Below are 19,729 nucleotides of genomic sequence, written 5' to 3'. Positions count from 1 at the left end.
TTTCAAAAATCATGCCTTAGTGGGCATGATTACCTTGGGCATCCTTCTCTACAGCAATTCATACCAGAAGGTCAGGAGTTCTGTGTGTATAGTGTTATCCCTTACCACTGAGATTATGCATGCACCCTGTTATGCCCACATTCTGTTGCTAACACTGCTCCTTCACATGTACACGTGTGTCCTACACGTGTCCTGTGCACATAACTAAAATTGGGGACATTAGCAAGCAAGAGGTCAAATCTGGTGTGCAATAAGTTTGGGATTGTTGACATGGATGAGCAGTGCAACCAATCTCAAAGTGCCTCAAAATTAGGCTAACAGTAACGACAAGACAGTGTCGAACAGTGTCTGAACAGTGACTGAGTCAATCCTTTCATCCTACAAAATCTTTTTGTAGGATTCTCTTTCAGCACAGGTGGATTCAAAGAAACAGAATGATCAGTGTTTAACCTCTATTGTAAGCCTATTTGGGCAGCCTGTTTTTGTATTATCATTTTGGGTTTTTAAAAAAAATGAACTTTATTATTCTATAGTTATTATTCACAGTATTCCGTTATTACCTGCTATTTTTAACTGGCAAGAGGAGAGGTGACCATAATATCCAATGTCAAGTTGACTCACCTTCCTCATGGCTGTGGACTCAAGGAATACACTTGAACTGCATTATGTTATCACAGCCAGCTATGTTCTATGAGTCTTTCACATTCTAAGGTGATGCGCCCCTACATCGCCAACTAGCCAATTGGATTTTACTGAAGACATGTAGCTTGGAACATGTGATTTTAGTTGAGTTAAACAGCAAGATGCTCTTGTACCTACACTTTCTGAACCAGGTATGTCCAAGTAATTGGGTTAACAGTAAGTTGTAATCTGAGGGATAGAACATGGCCTCTTTCGGCTACTGTTGACAAATACAGAAAATAATAACCGATTTTCTTCAAATCTTTATAACGGTGGTAGAACTTTCCACATCAAGGTAAAGTCAGAGAGAACAGTTACAAAGAAGTAAACCGTTTCTGAGTTCATTTTGTTTATTCTTAAGTCTTCCTAGTATATGTGGTCCCCCGGTGTCTACTATATGCAATTTTGTCATGTCTCTCTGCTAAATAGTCCATGTAGTAATGAAACTTTTAGTGTGCAACCATAGGTTGTACCCCTGTATAATGAGATAATAAGAAAAAAAAACTGGTTAAAATGGCAAAGACCATTTAAAGCAAAGTTCAATAAACAAAAACAATTCAATAGAATTATTTTGCTCATTCATACTACTTAGACAGAGAACTATTTAGAGTTGGTAGTTGAACTCTTTATAGGTTATTGGTAGATGTAGTAATCCTTTTACTAATCCTTTTACTAATCCTTTTACTAATCCTTTTACTAATTACTAATAATTTAGTAATCCAGGGACAGTAAAGCCCCTGTCCCTGGGGGCTGGGGCTAAGAATAGGCCCTCAGTTTGGCTGTACTTGTCGTAAGAGGCGACTAAACAGCCACCGGGTAGATGGGACTCGTCAGCCTAGGAAGGCAGCTCATCTAAGAGAAGGAAACTCTGACCTCAAACCTCCACTGCCTTGTGGCTATATCCAGTTCTGGAAAAGGCTTCAGGAGTCAACCTCGAGGCAAAATCAGGAGCCGGAGTCCCTTAGGCAGTTCATGGCTGAACACAGTCACGTTCTGGCAACTCCTGCGACGCTGCTGGAACCAACCGTATTGGCTTCTGCCTTTCCATTGGACCATTCCAGCGACGTGGAGAGGGGGGATTTGCTGCATGGGTAACAGCCTATCCTCCATACCTTCTTTACCCAGGCTTCGCGCACTGGAGAGGACACTCCAACTTCGCCATATGGCGTCGGCACAACACGGGAAGCAGCAGTTTACCGGTTATAAGTCTTTGCTCGATTGGCGTAGAGCATGACGCCAGGGGCTGCTTCCGACGGTGGGAGAGATCATTGCATCTCATTGGGCAGCTACCGCCCGCCTTAAGCTGGGCAGTCCCCAGCCAGTAAGGTGTTGCCTCGCCACGGTCCGTTAACCTCATGGGGTGCGTGGGGTTTAGGGTGAAAACCGACAAGCGGATCGACAACTCTGCACCATGCAACAGAAAACAGAAAACTCCTGCCCTAAAGCTGGGCACCTGGAACGTTAGGACAATGACACCTGGCTTCTCTGATGACCTGCAAGAAATAGACGACGCACGCAAAACAGCTGTCATCGACATGGAGCTGAGCAGACTGCAGATGGACATCGTCGCCCTTCAAGAGACTAGGCTGCCAGATTCCGGATCTGTCAAGGAGAGAAATTTCTCATTTTTCTGGCAGGGAAAACCACCAAACGAAACCAGGGAACATGGCGTTGGCTTTGCGGTCAGAAATACCCTGCTGAAATCCATCATCCCACCTACTGTGGGAAGTGAAAGAATTTTGTCCCTGCAGCTCCAGTCATCAGCAGGACCTATCACTCTCATCAGTGCTTATGCACCGACTCTGTCGTCTCCAGCAGAAGCCAAAGACAAATTCTATGATGACCTGGCCACCACTGTCAAGAAAATCCCTGTAAAAGAGCCATTGTTCATCCTCGGCGATTTCAATGCTAGAGTTGGTGCTGATAACAGTTCATGGCCCACTTGCTTAGGTCAGTTTGGCACTGGGAGGATGAACGAAAATGGCCAACGCCTGCTAGAGTTTTGCTGTCATCACGGTCTCTGTGTCAGCAACACGTTCTTCAACACAAAGCCCCAACATAGAGTCTCTTGGAGACATCCAAGATCAAAGCACTGGCACCAGCTCGACCTGATCCTCACCAGACGCTCCAGCCTTCCCAGCATCAAGATCACACGCAGTTATCATGGTGCTGCCTGCGACACTGACCACTCCCTGGTGTGCAGCAGAGTGAAACTGCAAACAAAGCGACTGTATCACACGAAAAAGGAAGGAAGACCTCGCATTGATACCAGCAAGACCCGGGATCAGAGAAAAGTGGAGGAATTTGCACAAGCGCTTGAGGAATCTCTTCCAGGCCCGGCCGACGCAAACGCATCCAACAGATGGGAACATTTCAAGAATACCGTTTACAACACCGCCTTGTCCATATTCGGCAAGAAGACCAACAAGGCGGCAGACTGGTTTGAAGCCCACTCTGAGGAGTTGACACCAGTCATTGAGGAAAAAAGGAGAGCTCAAGCAGCATACAAGGCCTGTCCCAGTGAGCGCAACCTGCAGGTCCTCCGAACTGCTCGCAGCAAAGTCCAACAGACTGCCAGGAGATGTGCTAACGACTACTGGCTCCAGCTCTGTTCCGAGATACAGATAGCAGCTGACACGGGCAACATCAAGGGGATGTATGATGGTATCAAGCAGGCCCTAGGTCCAACACAGAAGAAAATTGCCCCTCTGAAGTCTGCCACAGGCGAGGTCATCCAGGATCGGGCGCAGCAGATGGAACGCTGGGTGCAGCACTACTCTGAGCTATATTCCAGAGAAAATGTAGTCACCGAAGAAGCACTGAACAACATTGAGTGCCTGCCTGTGCTGGAAGAGCTTGACAGTGAACCAACCCTAGAAGAACTTCACGTGGCCCTGGACTCCCTTGCCTTTGGCAAGGCACCTGGAAAAGACAGCATCCCTGCTGAAGTCCTAAAATGCTGCAAAGAGATCATCGTCACTGAGCTGCATGAAATCCTCTGTCTCTGCTGGAGAGAAGGTGGAGTACCTCAAGACATGAGGGATGCAAACATCATCACGCTGTACAAGAACAAAGGTGACAGGGGTGACTGCAACAACTACCGCGGCATCTCTCTCCTTAGCGTTGTAGGAAAGCTGTTTGCCCGAGTTGTACTAAAGAGGCTCCAGGTACTTGCAGAGAGCGTCTATCCAGAATCGCAGTGTGGATTCCGAGCCAACAGGTCCACCACTGATATGGTATTCTCCCTTAGACAACTGCAGGAGAAATGCAGGGAACAACGACAGCCACTCTTTATAGCCTTCATAGATCTCACAAAGGCTTTCGACCTGGTCAGCAGAGACGGCCTCTTCAAGATTCTCCCCAAGATTGGATGTCCACCCAGGCTCCTCAGCATCATCAGATCTTTCCACAAGGACATGAAGGGCACTGTTGTCTTCGATGGCTCCACATCAGACCCTTTTGACATCCGAAGCGGAGTGAAGCAGGGCTGTGTTCTTGCACCAACCTTGTTTGGGATTTTCTTCGCTGTCCTGCTGAAGCAGGCCTTTGGAACTGCAACAGAAGGCATCTATCTCCGGACCAGATCAGACGGAAAGCTCTTCAACCTCTCCAGACTGAGAGCAAAATCCAAAGTCCAGCTGAAATGTCTGCGTGACTTCCTCTTTGCCGACGATGCAGCTGTCACTACCCACTCTGCCAAAGATCTCCAGCAGCTCATGGATCGTTTTAGCAAGGCCTGCCAAGATTTTGGACTGACAATCAGCCTGAAGAAAACACAGGTCATGGTTCAGGATGTGGACTCACCTCCCTGCATTACAATCTCTGAGCATGAACTGGAGGTTGTCCATGACTTTGTGTACCTTGGCTCAACGATCTCCGACAATCATTCTCTCGATACCGAGCTAAACAAGCGCATCGGTAAAGCAGCTACCACGTTTTCCAGACTCACAAAGAGAGTCTGGTCCAACAAGAAGCTGACGGAACATACCAAGATCCAGGTCTACAGAGCTTGCGTCCTGAGTACACTTCTGTACTGCAGCGAGTCATGGACTCTTCACTCACAACAGGAGAGGAAACTGAGCGCTTTCCACATGCGCTGCCTCCGACGCATCCTCGGCATCACCTGGCAGGACAAAGTTCCAAACAACACAGTCCTGGAACGTGCTGGAATCCCTAGCATGTATTCACTGCTGAAACAGAGACGCCTGCGTTGGCTTGGTCATGTCGTGAGAATGGATGATGGCCGGATCCCAAAGGATCTCCTCTATGGAGAACTCGTGCAAGGAAAGCGCCCTACAGGCAGACCACAGCTGCGATACAAGGACATCTGCAAGAGGGATCTGAAGGCCTTAGGGATGGACCTCAACAAGTGGGAAACCCTGGCCTCTGAGCGGCCCGCTTGGAGGCAGGCTGTGCAGCATGGCCTTTCCCAGTTTGAAGAGACACTTTGCCAACAGTCTGAGGCTAAGAGGCAAAGAAGGAAGGCCCATAGTCAGGGAGACAGACCAGGGACAGACTGCACTTGCTCCCGGTGTGGAAGGGATTGTCACTCCCGGATTGGCCTTTTCAGCCACACTAGACGCTGTGCCAGAACCACCATTCAGAGCGCGATACCATAGTCTTTCGAGACTGAAGGTTGCCAATACAAACGACAAGACAGAGCTTTTCAAAGAAGATAAAGAGTTTATTAAAGAAATAATCATTTGAGGGAAAAGAGAGAGATCAAAAAGGGGGGGGGGAATCACCTATCCTAGTCTGCTGGTTTGCTTGAGTGTGAAGTCCTTCTTGAACAGCAAGGCAGGGCTGCAAAGTTCCCAGGCTCTTCCAAAGTGAAATGCCAGGCTGTACTCCCCCACTGCCTCTGGAGTGAACAAACTCTCTCTACTGCTCTAATCTGCTTCTAGAGCAGGGAAGTTATAGAACTTTTCACAAAGGAATATCTGCAGGACAGAGGAATGTGTAGCTTCTTCCTGAGCTTCTCGGCCTAGATTGAGTTTTCCAGGACACAAAAGAGCTTGATGCCCCATCCAGGAAGTTCCTGCTGAACAATAATGCGGCAGGGTGTGTTATCTCAGGTGGAAGGACTTCTTGGCTTAGAGCAGGGGTCTCCAAACATTTTGGCCAGAGGGCCGCATGAAATATCTGGTGCAGTGCTGAGGGCCGGAAAAAAATTTAAATATAGAAATTAGGGATGGAATGTAGATGAATGAATGAGTGGGCTCATTCACTCAGCCTCTCCGGCCCTCAGAACACCCTCCAGATGCAATCAGAGCATAGCTCTGGTCATGTTCAGTTGAGTGTTCAGTCCTCTTGCAAGGGACAAGAGACTGGCTGCCGGCCGGATAGAGGCTCGCTGCGGGCCGCATCTGGCCCCCGGGCCGGGGTTTGGAGACCCCTGGCCTAGAATCTGAAAAGGAACTACTCAGTTGGGCAATTGTAATTCAATTTAACATCCAGGCAGGACTTGTTCTTGCTAGCTATCTTTTGTCAGACCTCAAGCACCCAGATTTAATCATAGAGGGGCCTTTCCTTGGGAGCCAGCAAAATATCATCCCTTTTCACTTCAGGGAGGCCTGCCCAACTCTGAAACCAAGATGGAGTCAGTTTAAACTCGACACGTGTTTGGGGAAAGAGAGTGTTTGTAACAACCGGGGCCACATGTACGCTCCTTCACAGACTACAGCAAAATGCCACCTGCTGTAGCCCTGCTTACCATACTAGCTCTGAAAGCAAAAGAGGTTTTAGATAATAAAAAATACTTCTCATTGATTTGTTGGTTTATACGGGGCAGTGCACCCAGTCTTGTATAGAACCTCAGGAGCAGGGTCCTAAATAGCCTCAAAAGTGAAGTGCTTAGTCAGACAGCATGTTTTTTTTTAACTGGTTATTAATGTAGCACCATTCATGGACCTTGTGCTTTATTGAGAGTGAATGATCTCTGCCTTGAGGGGCTTTCAGTCTAGGTATCAAAGAAAGGGAAATGGAGGAACATGCAATTACATAAGCCCGCATATGTGCAACTGCATTGTTGTAGGGACTGGGGAGAAAGGCATTGTGCCAAAACCACCATAGAAAAAATGGTGGGACCTGGAGCAAGTAAGAGAAGTGGTGGGAGAAATCCTTCCCTGCCACATGTCCTGAGCACATTCCTGGCTTGAAGTATGATTTCACCAAAGAAAAACAATGTGCTATCTCTTGAAGGGTGGTTTCTTATTGCACATTGCTTCTCTGCGTCTCTAAATATTTCCTCTAAATACTTCTCTAAATACTGGTATTATTATTATTATTATTATTATTATTATTATTATTAATCAGAAGATGCATAGCACAAACATTTTTTTAAAAGCAGATTTTTCCAGACTCAGACTTCTAAAATTCATGTCTTTTCAGATATTCCTGAAGAAAGCCGACTGAAACCTTAAGATATTGGGGTAATGCACAATGTGGTGAATAGCTCTTCCCCCCACCTGTGAAACTGCAGATGCTGCAGAATACGAGCAGCTTATGCTACAAGCAAAGATGTGTGCTTAAGGGCACCTGCTGCTCCAAGGATGGGAAGAAAAACCTGGTGGTGAAGCTTGGCAGGGCCTTGCAGTTCCTGCCCAAACATACTAGGAGAAGCACTTGCCCCACAGGTGCTGGACTCAACGAAACAAGGGAGCACCAGTGCTGACCTATCATTTTTCTGGCTGCCTCTGCAGCTGCAAGGAGAACTGTGGGGAGGCACTTTCTGTGTAAACAATTTTTTTTTGTTTGTTTCCTTGAGCAAGGACCACACTGTCCCCATGCCTCTTCTTTCCCCTGGGTGTTGATTCCTGAATGTATCACTAAAGGGGTGCATTTAGAAATACGGGTTTAAGGAGTGCACAGGCTCAACAAGAGGGCAATGTGACTGTAAAGCCCTTGCAAACTGCAGAGCAGCACTGAGGAAGATGGGAGAAAAGCAGGCTCTACCTCCGACCCTCTAAGTTGCTCCAGACCACAACCAAGGATTGAATGTGAGGGGTGGCTGGTTGCGGAGAAAGGAGGCTGCCCGACAGAGGTGACAGCATGGCAGGGAAATAATAAAACCACACTGTGCCTGCCAGGGTTGTATATGGCCCCTTCATAGAACACAGTTCATGCTGAAGTCTCCAGTGTCTTCATGCCTTGAGACTGAGTACAAAAATTCATCCTTTAAAATCCATATCTCTGTTACTTACTGGTTGGTGTGAATTTTGAAGAGAAACCATGTAGGCCAGTTCTCAAATGGTAGGGATTAGAGTGTAATTTAAAAAGAAACAAACCCAATGTCTCTAGCTATACACTGGAATGCATTCTACTACTTTAATGTGCTGTATTTTTTATTATGGGATACATTTGATTTTTTTTCCAAGTATATCTATATAAAATATATATGTTAAAATGTGCACTGTAAAGTTTTAATTCCAGTTAAAGTAGCAATGGACTTTTTTTACTTGCTCTTTCATTAAGCAGGAAATCTCAAATTAAGAACACCATTTTTCAAAATAGTTCAATGCATGTGACTAAGACAAGTCTTTCTTGCACATAAATGCACAGGCAAGCCAAAGAGAGCTTTTGCAGGAGAATCTTTCCCAAAACTTTCCTCTGAGCCTATTCAGCATAGTGGACATTAGGCCCCCCCCCCCCCCGCCATAGATGCTTTGTGTTGAATTAAAACAAGTGTTCCATATCCCCATACTGATTGGATTTTTTAAAATAAGAGCTTATTTTTATAAATTCTCAGCCAGATAAGTTTAAGCTCCTGGATAGAGGAAGTTCTGCAGTTGTGCAAATGTGGCTAGGGTTACTCATAGGTCAGCTACCAGTATGTCATGTTTCCCTACAGAGTAAATGCAGAGGAACTGCACAGTTATTTAAGCTTGACAACACGGAGCAAAACATGAGACCACGAAGTTTTTGGAAAAACTCCTTTTGCTGCTCACTCAGAAAACTATACTAATTACTGGGAGGAAGAAGTCCATATACCTTTTGGCAGCTTCTCTGCTGTATAGGGACATGGCTTTTGCCTACAGCCTTCCTCAAGGTGATGGAAGCAGGTATGTGCTCTTACAACCAAGCTTGCCTACTGTAAGTGGTGTGCAAAATCCTGTTAGACAGTTTGTGTTTGGCAGTGTCCTATCAAAAACACCACTAATTTATAAAACCAGTTATCAGACTAATTTTAAAAAATCTAATCTCCATTGGGAGAAGAACCTAAGGGCACAATCCTGAGGTGCTCATGGGCCAGTGCAAATCTCTTGTGAGTTTGGAGTGGCATTTAGCCACTCTGCTCTCCTCAGACATGTGCCACCTCAGGAGGTGGCACAAGTCCAAGAAGACCCTTTGGGGCAAAGGCGCCTTACCCAAAAGTTTCTCCTTGCCTCTGGCTGAGCCGCATTGGTCCTCTGTCCTGCGCTGGATACAGCGCAAGCAGCTTGCCTGTTCCAGCACAGGGTAGGATTGCACCCTAAACCATCTAAAGAAGTGAAAGTTCAAAGTAGGTCAAGCCATTTATCCTGACATTTACAAATGGAAGAAAATACTTAAATTCATGTCCTAGATCTGGTGTTTAAAACAGGTCACTGTAATACAGAAAGAATTGTTTCAGTTTCCAAGGGGCAGATACCAACTTGCTCAAATGATAGCAATAATCTCTTCACTGCACATCCCAGTAATGTGGTTAACTATCACTGCAACCCAAACAGCTGCAGTTTCTTGCCTGAGCAACAGTGCCTGTGCAGCCATAAAAGAATGCAGCGGCATCATGTCTTCAAGGATGCAGAGCCATCGTGCAGAGTCTGCCAAAGGTAACCCAGTACAACTTGCCCCTGAGTATACACAGGAAGCAGAACCATCAGTGGCTGACCGAAGACAAAGTGAAATAACGAGGATACACACAGAGACCAGGAACTTGCTTTGCACACAGATGAGCCCAGGTCCACTCTTTGGCATTTCAAGCTAGCTTCTTTCTATCTGATGACAAGCTACTGGCAGTCAATGTATGCCATACATGGGTTGGATGGGCCAGTAGGCTGTTGCAGTAGAGGAGCATGATCATTAGAAAGTTGGGGCCAAGGAAAAGGACATTTTTATAACACAACACATCCCTTTTCAAGAGATGTTTCTTGGCAGGGGGAGAGTAACTGTCCCTCCGGTGTTTCTTCTGCATCTTTTTAGATTGTGAGCCCTTTCAGGACAAGGGAACTTTACTCACTAGAGTTCCAGTGTAAACCACTATGTGAATTCTTTTGTTGAAAAGCAGTATATAAACATTCTTAATAATAACAATAAACACACTCTTTGAGGCAGGCAGCAAGAGCCCCTCCATTCTGGGGAGATTACCTCAGACAACAGATTGGTGGGACAGGGGGCCCAGCCCCATCCAGCCACTGTTCCTCTTCTTCCCGCTCCCTGGCTTGGAAACAGAAATGGAACAGAGCAGAAGAGGAAGTTGGAGAGAAGCAACGAGCTAGCATGTTAGAGAGCACGTTCCACTCCTCCTCAGTCCCCTGCTTCCTTTTCAAGCTGAACAAACATGCATAGCTGAGAATTCTGCCTTGTAGAAAGACTTACTTTCTTGTTCTCTACCATTGGTAGAAACAGATGTCATGCAACCTTTGATGTAAAAGATGTAGCTATATTAAAATAGGTTTTAAAAGATGCTTCCAAAGCCGTGTATGGTTCAGGGTAATTTGTGTACAGAAGAGCACTGCTAGACAACTTAAGGGCTCACTTTTGGCATCAGAATGCAAGGGGCACAAAGTGGAAAATGAGCCCAACCACAGACAACCCAATAAGAACACAAAGAACGCCAGTGTTGAAGTACATGGGACCCAGTCTGTAAAAAAGAAGCAGAAGAGGTGAGTCACTGTTTATAGTTCAATATGAGTTACTATCTGCTCATATGATCAATTGTGACGATGATTCATTCTGCAAAGGTGCTCTTCAATGATAGTCACCCAAATTTAGTGAGACTGTCTGCAACACCCGATTTGCGATGAAGGTCATTGTAAGATCAGTTAATTTGAAGTAGATTCTAATTTATAGGCTATGTTCAAAGAATGATCAAATTGAAGACAAATTTTTATCCAAATTAACTATGCTTTGCTGTTGCATTCTAAGCAATCTTAAGTAATCATAGAATCAGAATTGAAAGGAACCTAAAAGGTCATCTTGTCCAAGCCTCTGTCTGTAGCAGGAAATCCTCCTAGCGCATTCTCCAGCAGGTGCTTGAAGATTTCCAGTGAGGGAGAATCAATCACCTCAAGTAATGCAAAACTGTCCATTCAAAATAAGAGATGTTTTCCTTGTTCATCTCTTTCTGCTTTTCTATTATCTAACTCCGTTTCCCAGAGGCTTTTATTTTAAATTAATTGAACCAATATTACTTTAATGATTTTAAATCTTTTGTAAACTATTTTGAGTATGCTCCTCATTGCACAGTTGCACAGGATCCTGTGAAACTTGAGTTCTGAACAGAGACGGGTCAATTAAAACTTTTGGAATGTCTGAACAAGTCAATTTGTTTTGTCTTGACACTGTGAAAGATAATCTGAAATATTTTCAGATTGATAGTAGTTTGTTTCCTTTCCAGCATTCAGGTCTGCCATGTGAGCATCATTTACCGTTCTGCCACACAAACCCCACCCAATTGCTGTAACATGACACTCTAGGCAGTCACATCTGCCCAGAAATGCAGGCACAAAGCCTGCTGGGGCAGTGGGCTATAGATGCGACTGCCTAGAGCAGTGCTTCTCAACCAGTGGTACTTGACTTAAGTCTGGTGGTACTCACATGCCCCCTGGACACCTGCCACCTAGCGGCGAGACCAGGAACACAACACAACAAACAGTGGTAGTAGGCTCCAAAACTTTTCTGCACTCAAAAAAGCTGTCCCATCCACCCTGAGCCTCTTATTGGTGTTTGCTGCATTGCATCTGCCTTCCAACCCAGAAGTAACTGGTAACTGTCATTGCCAATTATTTCCAGTGGTACTTAGAAATGGTGGACCATGTGAAATGGTACGGCAGAGAACAAATGTTGAGAAACACCTAGAGTGTCTTGTTATAGCAATCAGGTGGGCTTCATGTGAGCAGTGCAGTAGAATGGTAAGAGCAGGTCCAAATGGAGACTACTTTTTCCTCGCACAACAGTTACAAATTTGTCAACCACTGACTTAAAGGAAGGGCCAAGAAAGGTGGTCACATTGAGTCTTATCAGTCTCCCCTCTAGTCAACTGGTACAGCTAAGACTGAATTATCTTTCACACAAAAACATCCCACTTCATAGAATACTAAAGACCAGGGAGAAGTTTGGGCTAAACCCGTAACATCTAGTTTTCTAGGTTTAGGAATTTAAGTGGAGGAATAGTAAGTCCTGTCAGTCAGCCCAAAGTGGTACAGCCCAAATGCTGGCTTGTTGTTACTAAGAAGAATTCCAATGCCAACTTGGATTTCAGCAGAATCAGCTTGAAGGATGTACTTACCTTTCTTGAGCAGAACGAGCATATCCAGTGAAGTACCGATAGCGAGCATATAGGTACACAAACCCACAGAATGCAGCCAAACCTACACAGGAAGACAGCAACCAAACTAGTTACCATGGGAAGCCAGGAGAAGAAACTGGAGTGAAATAAAAATAAAGGAGCACATCATGTGGGAATTTTGCTGGTTATAGCTTGTAGCCTGAAAGGCTTTGCTGCACCAGCTTAGCATAGTTACCACCACCAAACATCCCAAGACCTTGTAATAGGCACAGATGGATGCTGGTCTCACCCACTGATGACAGCAGCATGCACAAGTATCCAGCCACTAGCTCTCTGAAAGCAGAAACCCTTTAACCTGAGATAGCAACAGTTGCACAGTAGTGGTGAAGACAGACAACTAAACAGTCACACTTGAAAACTTCCTGCATGACAGCTGATAAAATGGGCTCCAGACCACAAAAACACATGCTGCAGTAAATCTTTTGCAGTAAATCTAAAGATATCTTTAAGACTCTTCACTGTTTTTGCTGCAACAGACTAACAGCTATTCCTCTGGAGCTCTAGCCATGTTGTAAGGGAACCACAGCTGCAGGAAATTTGGGCAGGGCAACACCAAGAGTTGCTCTTGGCTCACTACATGAATAGTCTTTAAGTGATGAGCTCCTTCATGCAGTTTGAGGTGCCACATTATACATTCTCAAGGAGTGACTCCTGTATGCTGACCCAAACTGTCACAAATCTACAAACAAAACAAAAGATCCAACATGTGGCTTCTCTTGATACATATCAGACATAAATCCTGCAGGTGCTCCAATGTTACCCATAAATGTGTGAAGCATGGATAACATACCCCCCTCCTTCAAACACACATGTGCCTGGATCCTAACTGGGCCAGGGTTCCCCAATGCATGGACATCATTGACAGAGCAAGGAATGTCATCCGTGCTTTACATGCTTGCTGTGGGGATCACCACTGCAACTTTGACCCGCAGCAATCATGTTTACCACTTCCACACTTAGTGATAACACACCCTATTTAAATAAATAAGCATCAGAGAAGTTTTTGACACATCATAAAAAGTGCAATAAGATCATATTAACTGTTTACAACTGCATGAGTAGTGCTGTAATATGTCAAGAAGTCTTAAGTTTTCACATTAAGAACTGAAATAGAGTTTGTTTTTGTACCTTGATGGAAAAAGACTCCAGCCACCCACAAGACAGAAAGAAATATTGGGAAGTATTCCGAACAATTGGCTCTAAAACAAAAACCAAAGAACATCAGTCTGCAGTTCCAGGGGGAGGGGGGAACCAAGACATATCCCATGAAAGTCTAGTTAAACCTAAGGAAATGTTCCTCTTGAAAACTTGTTTCAGCATCAACTTTTTACCATGAAACCATGTGAAGCAGCCCACACAGGGCAATTTTTCTTATTTCACACCTCTGAGGGGAACACATGTCTAACTAGTACCTTTTTAAACTACAAGGAAGCTTTAAATCATGTAAACTTAACCCTGGCTGGGTTCTAATTCACAAAGTTTACTTAAGCCGTTTCCGCCCAAAGTTGCAGAATGTGTACACCTGTGGACTGGGCAAAAATGGGTTAAGAAGCAAAGGCTTCCACTGACTATGCTACCTTTCATTTATTCACACAGTAATTTGTGTGAGGGGACAAAAATGACATGTCACAGGCAAAACTGAAAGTTTATTGGCAAAAAAAAATTCTGTTAAGTACTACAGGGCAGTGTCTAAACCAGTGTTTTTCAACCTTTTTCATCTCACAGCACACTGACAAGGCGCTAAAATGGTCAAGGCACACCACCAAGTATTTGACAATTGAAAAGGCACACCATGCTGCCAGTGGTGGCTAACATCTCCCTTTGGCCCTATTAATAAATGACCTTCCCTCAAATTCCTGTGGCACACCTGTGGACTACTCACGGTACACCAGTGTGCCACGGCACAGTGGTTGAAAATGGCTGGTCTAAACATTACACTATGGCGAAGACATGGCAGCCCCATCTCTTGTCCAAAGTGCTTTAAGAGAGTGCAATTTTGAGGGGAGAAGGAAGAGACTTCCTTCTGTTTTACGTTCTACATGAAACTCTTCCCCCTCCCCCCCAGTTTGCAGACCTATGTTTGTGAGGTACACACAAGCAAATTTAGCAAGGGTAAAAATTATATGAGGGAATTTCAGGGGGAAAGCAAAGCAGCTGGCAAGGGAAAACTGAAGCACTTCCTTCTTGTCTCTCCCACCTGTCCCAAGTGTAAACCACCCCCTCTTCAGAAAGCATGATGTGATTTTCCCTTTCATGTCAGGCAACAGTCCATAGACTTCTTTCTATAGTAACAGAGAGTCACTTAAGACAGCCATATTGCTGTTCTGTTTTACATCTGAGTTTTTGCTTATTTTGCTGAGGAATTATAGGTAAACCACACACTTACTAGAGAGTAAGCCACATTGAACACAATGGACTGCAATTTGGAGTAAATGGGTCTAGGATTGAACTGATTATTGAATCCATTTTCTTATCAGGCAATCAGCTTTGTAAGTGTTTGGTTATTGTTGAAAAGAGGTATATAAATCTACTTAATAAATAATTCCAGCAACATGATTGTATTACCGTACCTTCATCTACCAGCCAGAAGTTAATAGTTTTGTAGCAAGCCCTTATCTGTACGGGAACTACTGCAGTCTTGTTTTAAGCAGAAGTGGAATGTGAGGGAGAGATTTCTTCTCAGAAACTGTGAGGTGACTATTTCTGGCAAATCAGCAAAATGTCCCAGTCAACCTCCACAAAGCAAGTGTTATTAACAACTCATACAATCCATGTGAATTGCTGACTTGTTCATTCTGCCTCCACACGCTCATTCTCCTGAATGTTCACTGCACTGAACACAGTGCGATGACAACGGAATTGCAATGCAGTTTAGGATACACCAAGTTAGTTTTTAAAAATCCAAAAGAAAAGTTTTGCTTACTGAGCTCTGAAGGTTCTTTCAAATTCTGGTGAACCTGAAGTAGCAGGAGGAGACACTTTACACTTCCGTCGAACATAAATCACCTGCATGGCAAAATAGGCTGGATGGAAAGAGCAAAGTAACAAACAGCAGTAAAAAAAAGCAATAAACAAAAATCCCATTTATCTCAGAATGAACCATTTGCAAATGTAACTCTCATCAGCTTGGTCTCTCCTTGACAGTCATTGAGGGTCCTCAAAAATTCCAAAAGTGCATAACCAGAATGCACAATATTCTGCAAAAGAACTAAACCATACAACTTTGGCACATTGACACACAACAAAATAAAGTATGCAAACAAATGAAATTAGTTTGCATACTTTATTTTGTTGTATAGTTTGCTTTTAAGTATCTGATGTTCTTATCGAATTCACTGTCAAGATAGCAGTCGGAGGGCTGACACTTCTAAGCGTAAAGGAAACACCAGGGACCAAAGCCATAGGAAGAACCATAATTCTTTTGGACACCAGAATGTATACTCAAACCTCATTTTTAAACATTTCACAAAATGTCCAATTCATTTTTCTTCCCAATCATGAGGACTACAAATATGCTGGTTTTTAAAAATTAAAGGTCAGATTCCACAGCAGTTACCTGATTTACTTTACAGCCATTGAGTATGGTCATGATTGTGCCTATTTCCTTAAAATTATCCTGTGAGGAATCCAAGTTAAACCCAGAGGGGTTTGGGGGTCTTTGTCAATGCTCTCCTATGGCCTCTCTACTAGATACATGGGTTTGCAGAGCCTGCAACTGCCTCTGCTCAGGCTTCCTTGGCATTTGTTTTGCTGCACTCATGATGCCCTCCACAGCTTTCCTCTATCCACTGTGTCTAAGTAGCGGCAAGTCTCTGATGCAAAACCTCTTCTCCAAGATTGTCTGATGCAGTTTATATTGTCTCCTTATTCTAGCTCTTCCTGCCAAAAAATTTTTATTTTGCATCTTATTCATTCTCCATCCATCTCTCCCAGATGCCACTGCAACAGCACACTTCACTTCTGTCCATTTTCATCTGTTCCCTCATCTTGGTTTGTTCATTGACCAAATTATGTACTCATGCTTCTTTCTCCTCTTGCCCTTCTGCAAATCTTCTTTGCCTAGAACTTCACCATCTTCCTGTCTGCTCAGTACTTTTTCTTTGCTTCCTTCACCCAATGTTGCCTCTTCTTCTTTCTACTCATTCCACTATTCATTCTTTAACTCCCCTTTTTCTTGAAGTCTGTTTCTCACTCTTCCATATCTTGTTCATGGATCTTCAACCTCACTTCTCCCTAATTTCAAAACTGGCCTTTACTTAAGTCACCTTTTTGGGGACTTGCATATTATAGTCTACTGTCTCGTCTCCCATTTGAACTGTGGTTCAAAGCTCTGTATTTACCAACCCGGAGGCTCTTTGAATACTTAAATTTGCATGTTGATGTTTTCCATAAGGGCCACTGAGTGCAGTTGAGAGCAGAGAGAAAGAAATTGTGTCATTAAGAATTTCACTGATAGAAAGTATTGTTCATGTTGCCATGGTAGTATAATGTGGTAAACTGTTATCCTGTACATTTTCTGTGACAATATGCAGAAGCATTACACCTAACCTTCAGCACTCAGCAGGTGAGAGTTCCCCCACGGCCAAAAAAAGATCATGAAGTATTTATTTTTAAATTGCTAAACCATCTTCCCCTTCTTAGATTCAAGTGTTGGACAAAGAAAAAGAAAATGCTACTTACAGAAAATGAAGCTTTAATAGCAGCAATAAAATCAACATAACACAAAGAAGTAAGCCAAATCAAGAAAAAAAACCCATAGTTTTCCACATATAAAAATAGTTCACCAAAGGTCTGCAGCAACAGGAAGGCCTCCAATAGGTGCCAAAACACCAGCAGGAAACGGACCAGACATACCTCACAACATAGGGAATTCCATAAAATGAAGGCCACCGCTAAGACTACACTCTCACTGGTACTGGCCAACTCAACCTCAGAAAGTGGTGGAATGTGCATGAGTGCCTCCCAGGAAGATCTTATTGGATGTGCAGATTTGCGTAGAGGAATGCCTTGGTCGATTTAGGATTTCATAGATAATAATCAGCACTTTCAATTGCATCTGGAAACAAACTGGCAACCAGTGTAGCTGGAGGAACAGGGAATGACTCCGTCATATAACCCAGTGGTTCTCAAACTCTCTGGGAAAGTTTGAGAGCCACTAGGTCTTTGCGGAGAATGGGGAAGGAGGTGGGGGTGGGGGGGAAGGCAGCGATGTGATCCCAAGGATCGCATCACTAAGAGGGCTGCAGGGACTGGCATGTGCTTACCAGTCCCTGCAATAGCGCCTGGGGGTGCGGGGAGCCCTGAGCGAACACCTGCAGGGCTCCCATGTCTTCGCTTTTGAAAAGTGAAGTGCAGTGATGGCGCTCCTTTTCTGGTTTTGCACTCCACTTTCAGTTCCCCTGCCCCGCCCCTAAAGGGGGCGGAGTCCAGGGCCCTCAGGCTGGAACGTATATCTGCCAAGGTTATTCAAGTGTCAGAATTACTATGCAAAAGTCACTGTTTTCTAGCATCTGAACACTCAAATTTGGTCCCAGCAATACGCTAAGGCCAAGTTGAGGGAAAATCTACCCTGCTGACACAAGAAGTGACATATAGAAGCCATGCACTCGCACCTGTCTTTTCAGGGAAGAATAACATCCTGCAATTTTCCTTTTCATGGAAAAGAATCCACAAACACATATGAGATTGCAGCTCTTAGCTTTCACTGTCCACCTGAGCTCGTATAAGATTTTTTAAAGGGAGCAAACCAGTCCTTGGCATATGATCAGAACCAGCTCTCACATAACATGCTAGTACTATATGCTTATTCCATTGATTTTTGTTTCAATAACTCAAAGTAGTAGTGAACAATTATTTTATCCCTCAGAAGCATCATGTTTCACAACAATAGCTTTTTTGTGAATAGCTTCTCTGAATATTTCTGCTAAATTATTTGAAACAGAGAAATACCTACCAAGCTTATTGTAATGTCTTTATAATGTCCCTGCAACTGTACTGTGTTGAAAATAGTTTTCTGCTCATCACACTTTTTTTTTTAAGTTGTCTCATTTTCTTTTCTTGTTTCTGCTGCATACAAAACCATCAAAATACCACAGAACACTTGATGTTAGCACTTCTACCTGTCCTCACTTTGAACTCGTTCTTGATGCTTTCATTCCTGAAGGAAGAGGGTTCTTTATGTATAAACTAGCCAGTTGAACACCTGTAATTGTTAAAGATTTTTCATGGAACATGCTTAAAATTTGTGGGAAATAATATCATATTAGGTTTCAGTATAGTTACTTTGATCCATCTCCAGCTTTGTTTCTTTCTCCAGTTGTTGCCAGTTAAACACACAATCCAAACAGAATTGGATCACACAATCCACACAAACAGAAAAAGTATTTTATCCCATCAGTCACTTCACTGGTACAGTTTTCAGTTTCCATTCTCTACCTCACTAAGATAAAAAGGCAAGAGATACATCAATTATATTTGACTTGCAGCACACATAAGGCCTGAAAAAATCAATCTGCATCTTTCATTGCACGTTTTCATTGCATCCTAATAGTCATCTTTCATTGCACGTTTTCCATTTCACCTAAGAAATCATACATGGTTCACAATGCTTCGCACAGGTTATATAAACACTCTATAGATGAAGTGGCATGTTTCTTACCTTGTTCCATGACTCCCAGAATGGTCACAACAGCCAGCAAGGCTATCTGAGGCAGCATGGTGTGCCTTGAGAGCTGTGAGATAAAAGCAAAGCAACTTCAAAGCAAGAGAAACACTCTGAGGCCGTGACTTTTCTGCTCCTAACAGGCATGCCCCATTGCTGTCAATATTTTAGGCAGCAGAAGCTTCATTTCCTCTTCCAAAGTCCTGCTTGGTTAACGCCCTGCTTGCTTGACAGTGATGACTGAAGTCCATCCAGGAAAGTGCCATTGAACAGAACCACATTTGTGGTCAGACTGTTCTGTTTCACAGGTGCAGCCACTCACCGATACCCAAATGCCCACCCCAGCCACGAATACTTGTTGGCTCTTGTTCTACATCACGAGCTTCCACCCAGTTGCTTTACATTTAACAACAAGGGCCACTCTAGACATAGCATACATATTGTTTTGTGCTTTTAAAAAAGCATGTGCAACACCAGTGAACATACTACCTCCTGTTTGCTCTTCAGCTACTACAGTAAAACCTCATGAAATATTGGCAGGTTAACCTAAACCAAACCCCGAGACTTTACATTCTGGGGAAAGTGGCTTGTGGGATGTAAAAAGCAATTTAAACCAGCAAAGTTTGCAAGTAAGCTTTGCACGGAACTTTTTTCCAGGAACTATGAATTTCTTGCAAAGAAGTCATCAAGCTAACATAGCATGCTCAAGCCCAAGAATACTGTACATAGATTAGTAACCCAAGTACAGTGCCATAAAATACAAAAGCTATGTGTGGCATGACAACCAGGTACAACTCATGGGATGCAACAACAATTCTTATTTGGAAGAGTCTCTCCAT

The 19,729-nt window shown here is 43.8% G+C and overlaps 2 protein-coding genes across 3 annotated transcripts in view; one reads left to right on the top strand and one right to left on the bottom strand.

The window, feature by feature from the left end:
• Window positions 1-8,117, top strand: part of MGAT4B (alpha-1,3-mannosyl-glycoprotein 4-beta-N-acetylglucosaminyltransferase B) — a 124,409-nt gene extending 116,292 nt beyond the window's left edge. For both annotated transcript variants that reach the window (XM_066614244.1, XM_066614245.1), the window contains exon 15: window positions 7,072-8,117. In XM_066614244.1, coding sequence (XP_066470341.1) covers window positions 7,072-7,095 — 24 coding nt within the window. In that variant the 3' untranslated portion in view covers window positions 7,096-8,117. The remainder of the gene's footprint in view (window positions 1-7,071) is intronic.
• A 2,183-nt stretch (window positions 8,118-10,300) lies between these two features.
• LTC4S (leukotriene C4 synthase) lies at window positions 10,301-18,945 on the bottom strand. The gene is made up of 5 exons (XM_066614246.1): window positions 18,888-18,945; window positions 15,153-15,252; window positions 13,358-13,428; window positions 12,170-12,251; window positions 10,301-10,522 (listed from the first exon to the last, which is right to left on the bottom strand). The coding sequence occupies exons 1-5, from the start codon at window positions 18,943-18,945 to the stop codon at window positions 10,426-10,428; spliced, it is 408 nt and encodes a 135-aa protein (XP_066470343.1). The 3' UTR covers window positions 10,301-10,425.
• Between the last annotated feature and the right edge of the window lie 784 nt (window positions 18,946-19,729).

Source organism: Tiliqua scincoides, chromosome 2 (genome assembly GCF_035046505.1).
Source record: "Tiliqua scincoides isolate rTilSci1 chromosome 2, rTilSci1.hap2, whole genome shotgun sequence".
NCBI lineage: Eukaryota > Metazoa > Chordata > Lepidosauria > Squamata > Scincidae > Tiliqua > Tiliqua scincoides.
The sequence above is the reverse complement of the archived record's forward strand: the minus strand, read 5'-3'. Positions and strand labels throughout refer to the sequence as shown.

What these genes read in the sequence shown, in the direction of transcription:
- LTC4S (XM_066614246.1), bottom strand. Translation starts at nt 18,945, where the DNA reads ATGCTGCCTCAGATAGCCTTGCTGGCTGTTGTGACCATTCTGGGAGTC. An exon ending in TCTGGGAGTCATGGAACAAG is followed by an intron (nt 15,253 to 18,887) that starts GTAAGAAACATG and finishes CTTTCCATCCAG; the next exon opens with CCTATTTTGCCATGCAGGTG. An exon ending in GAAAGAACCTTCAGAGCTCA is followed by an intron (nt 13,429 to 15,152) that starts GTAAGCAAAACT and finishes TTTTTGTTTTAG; the next exon opens with AGCCAATTGTTCGGAATACT.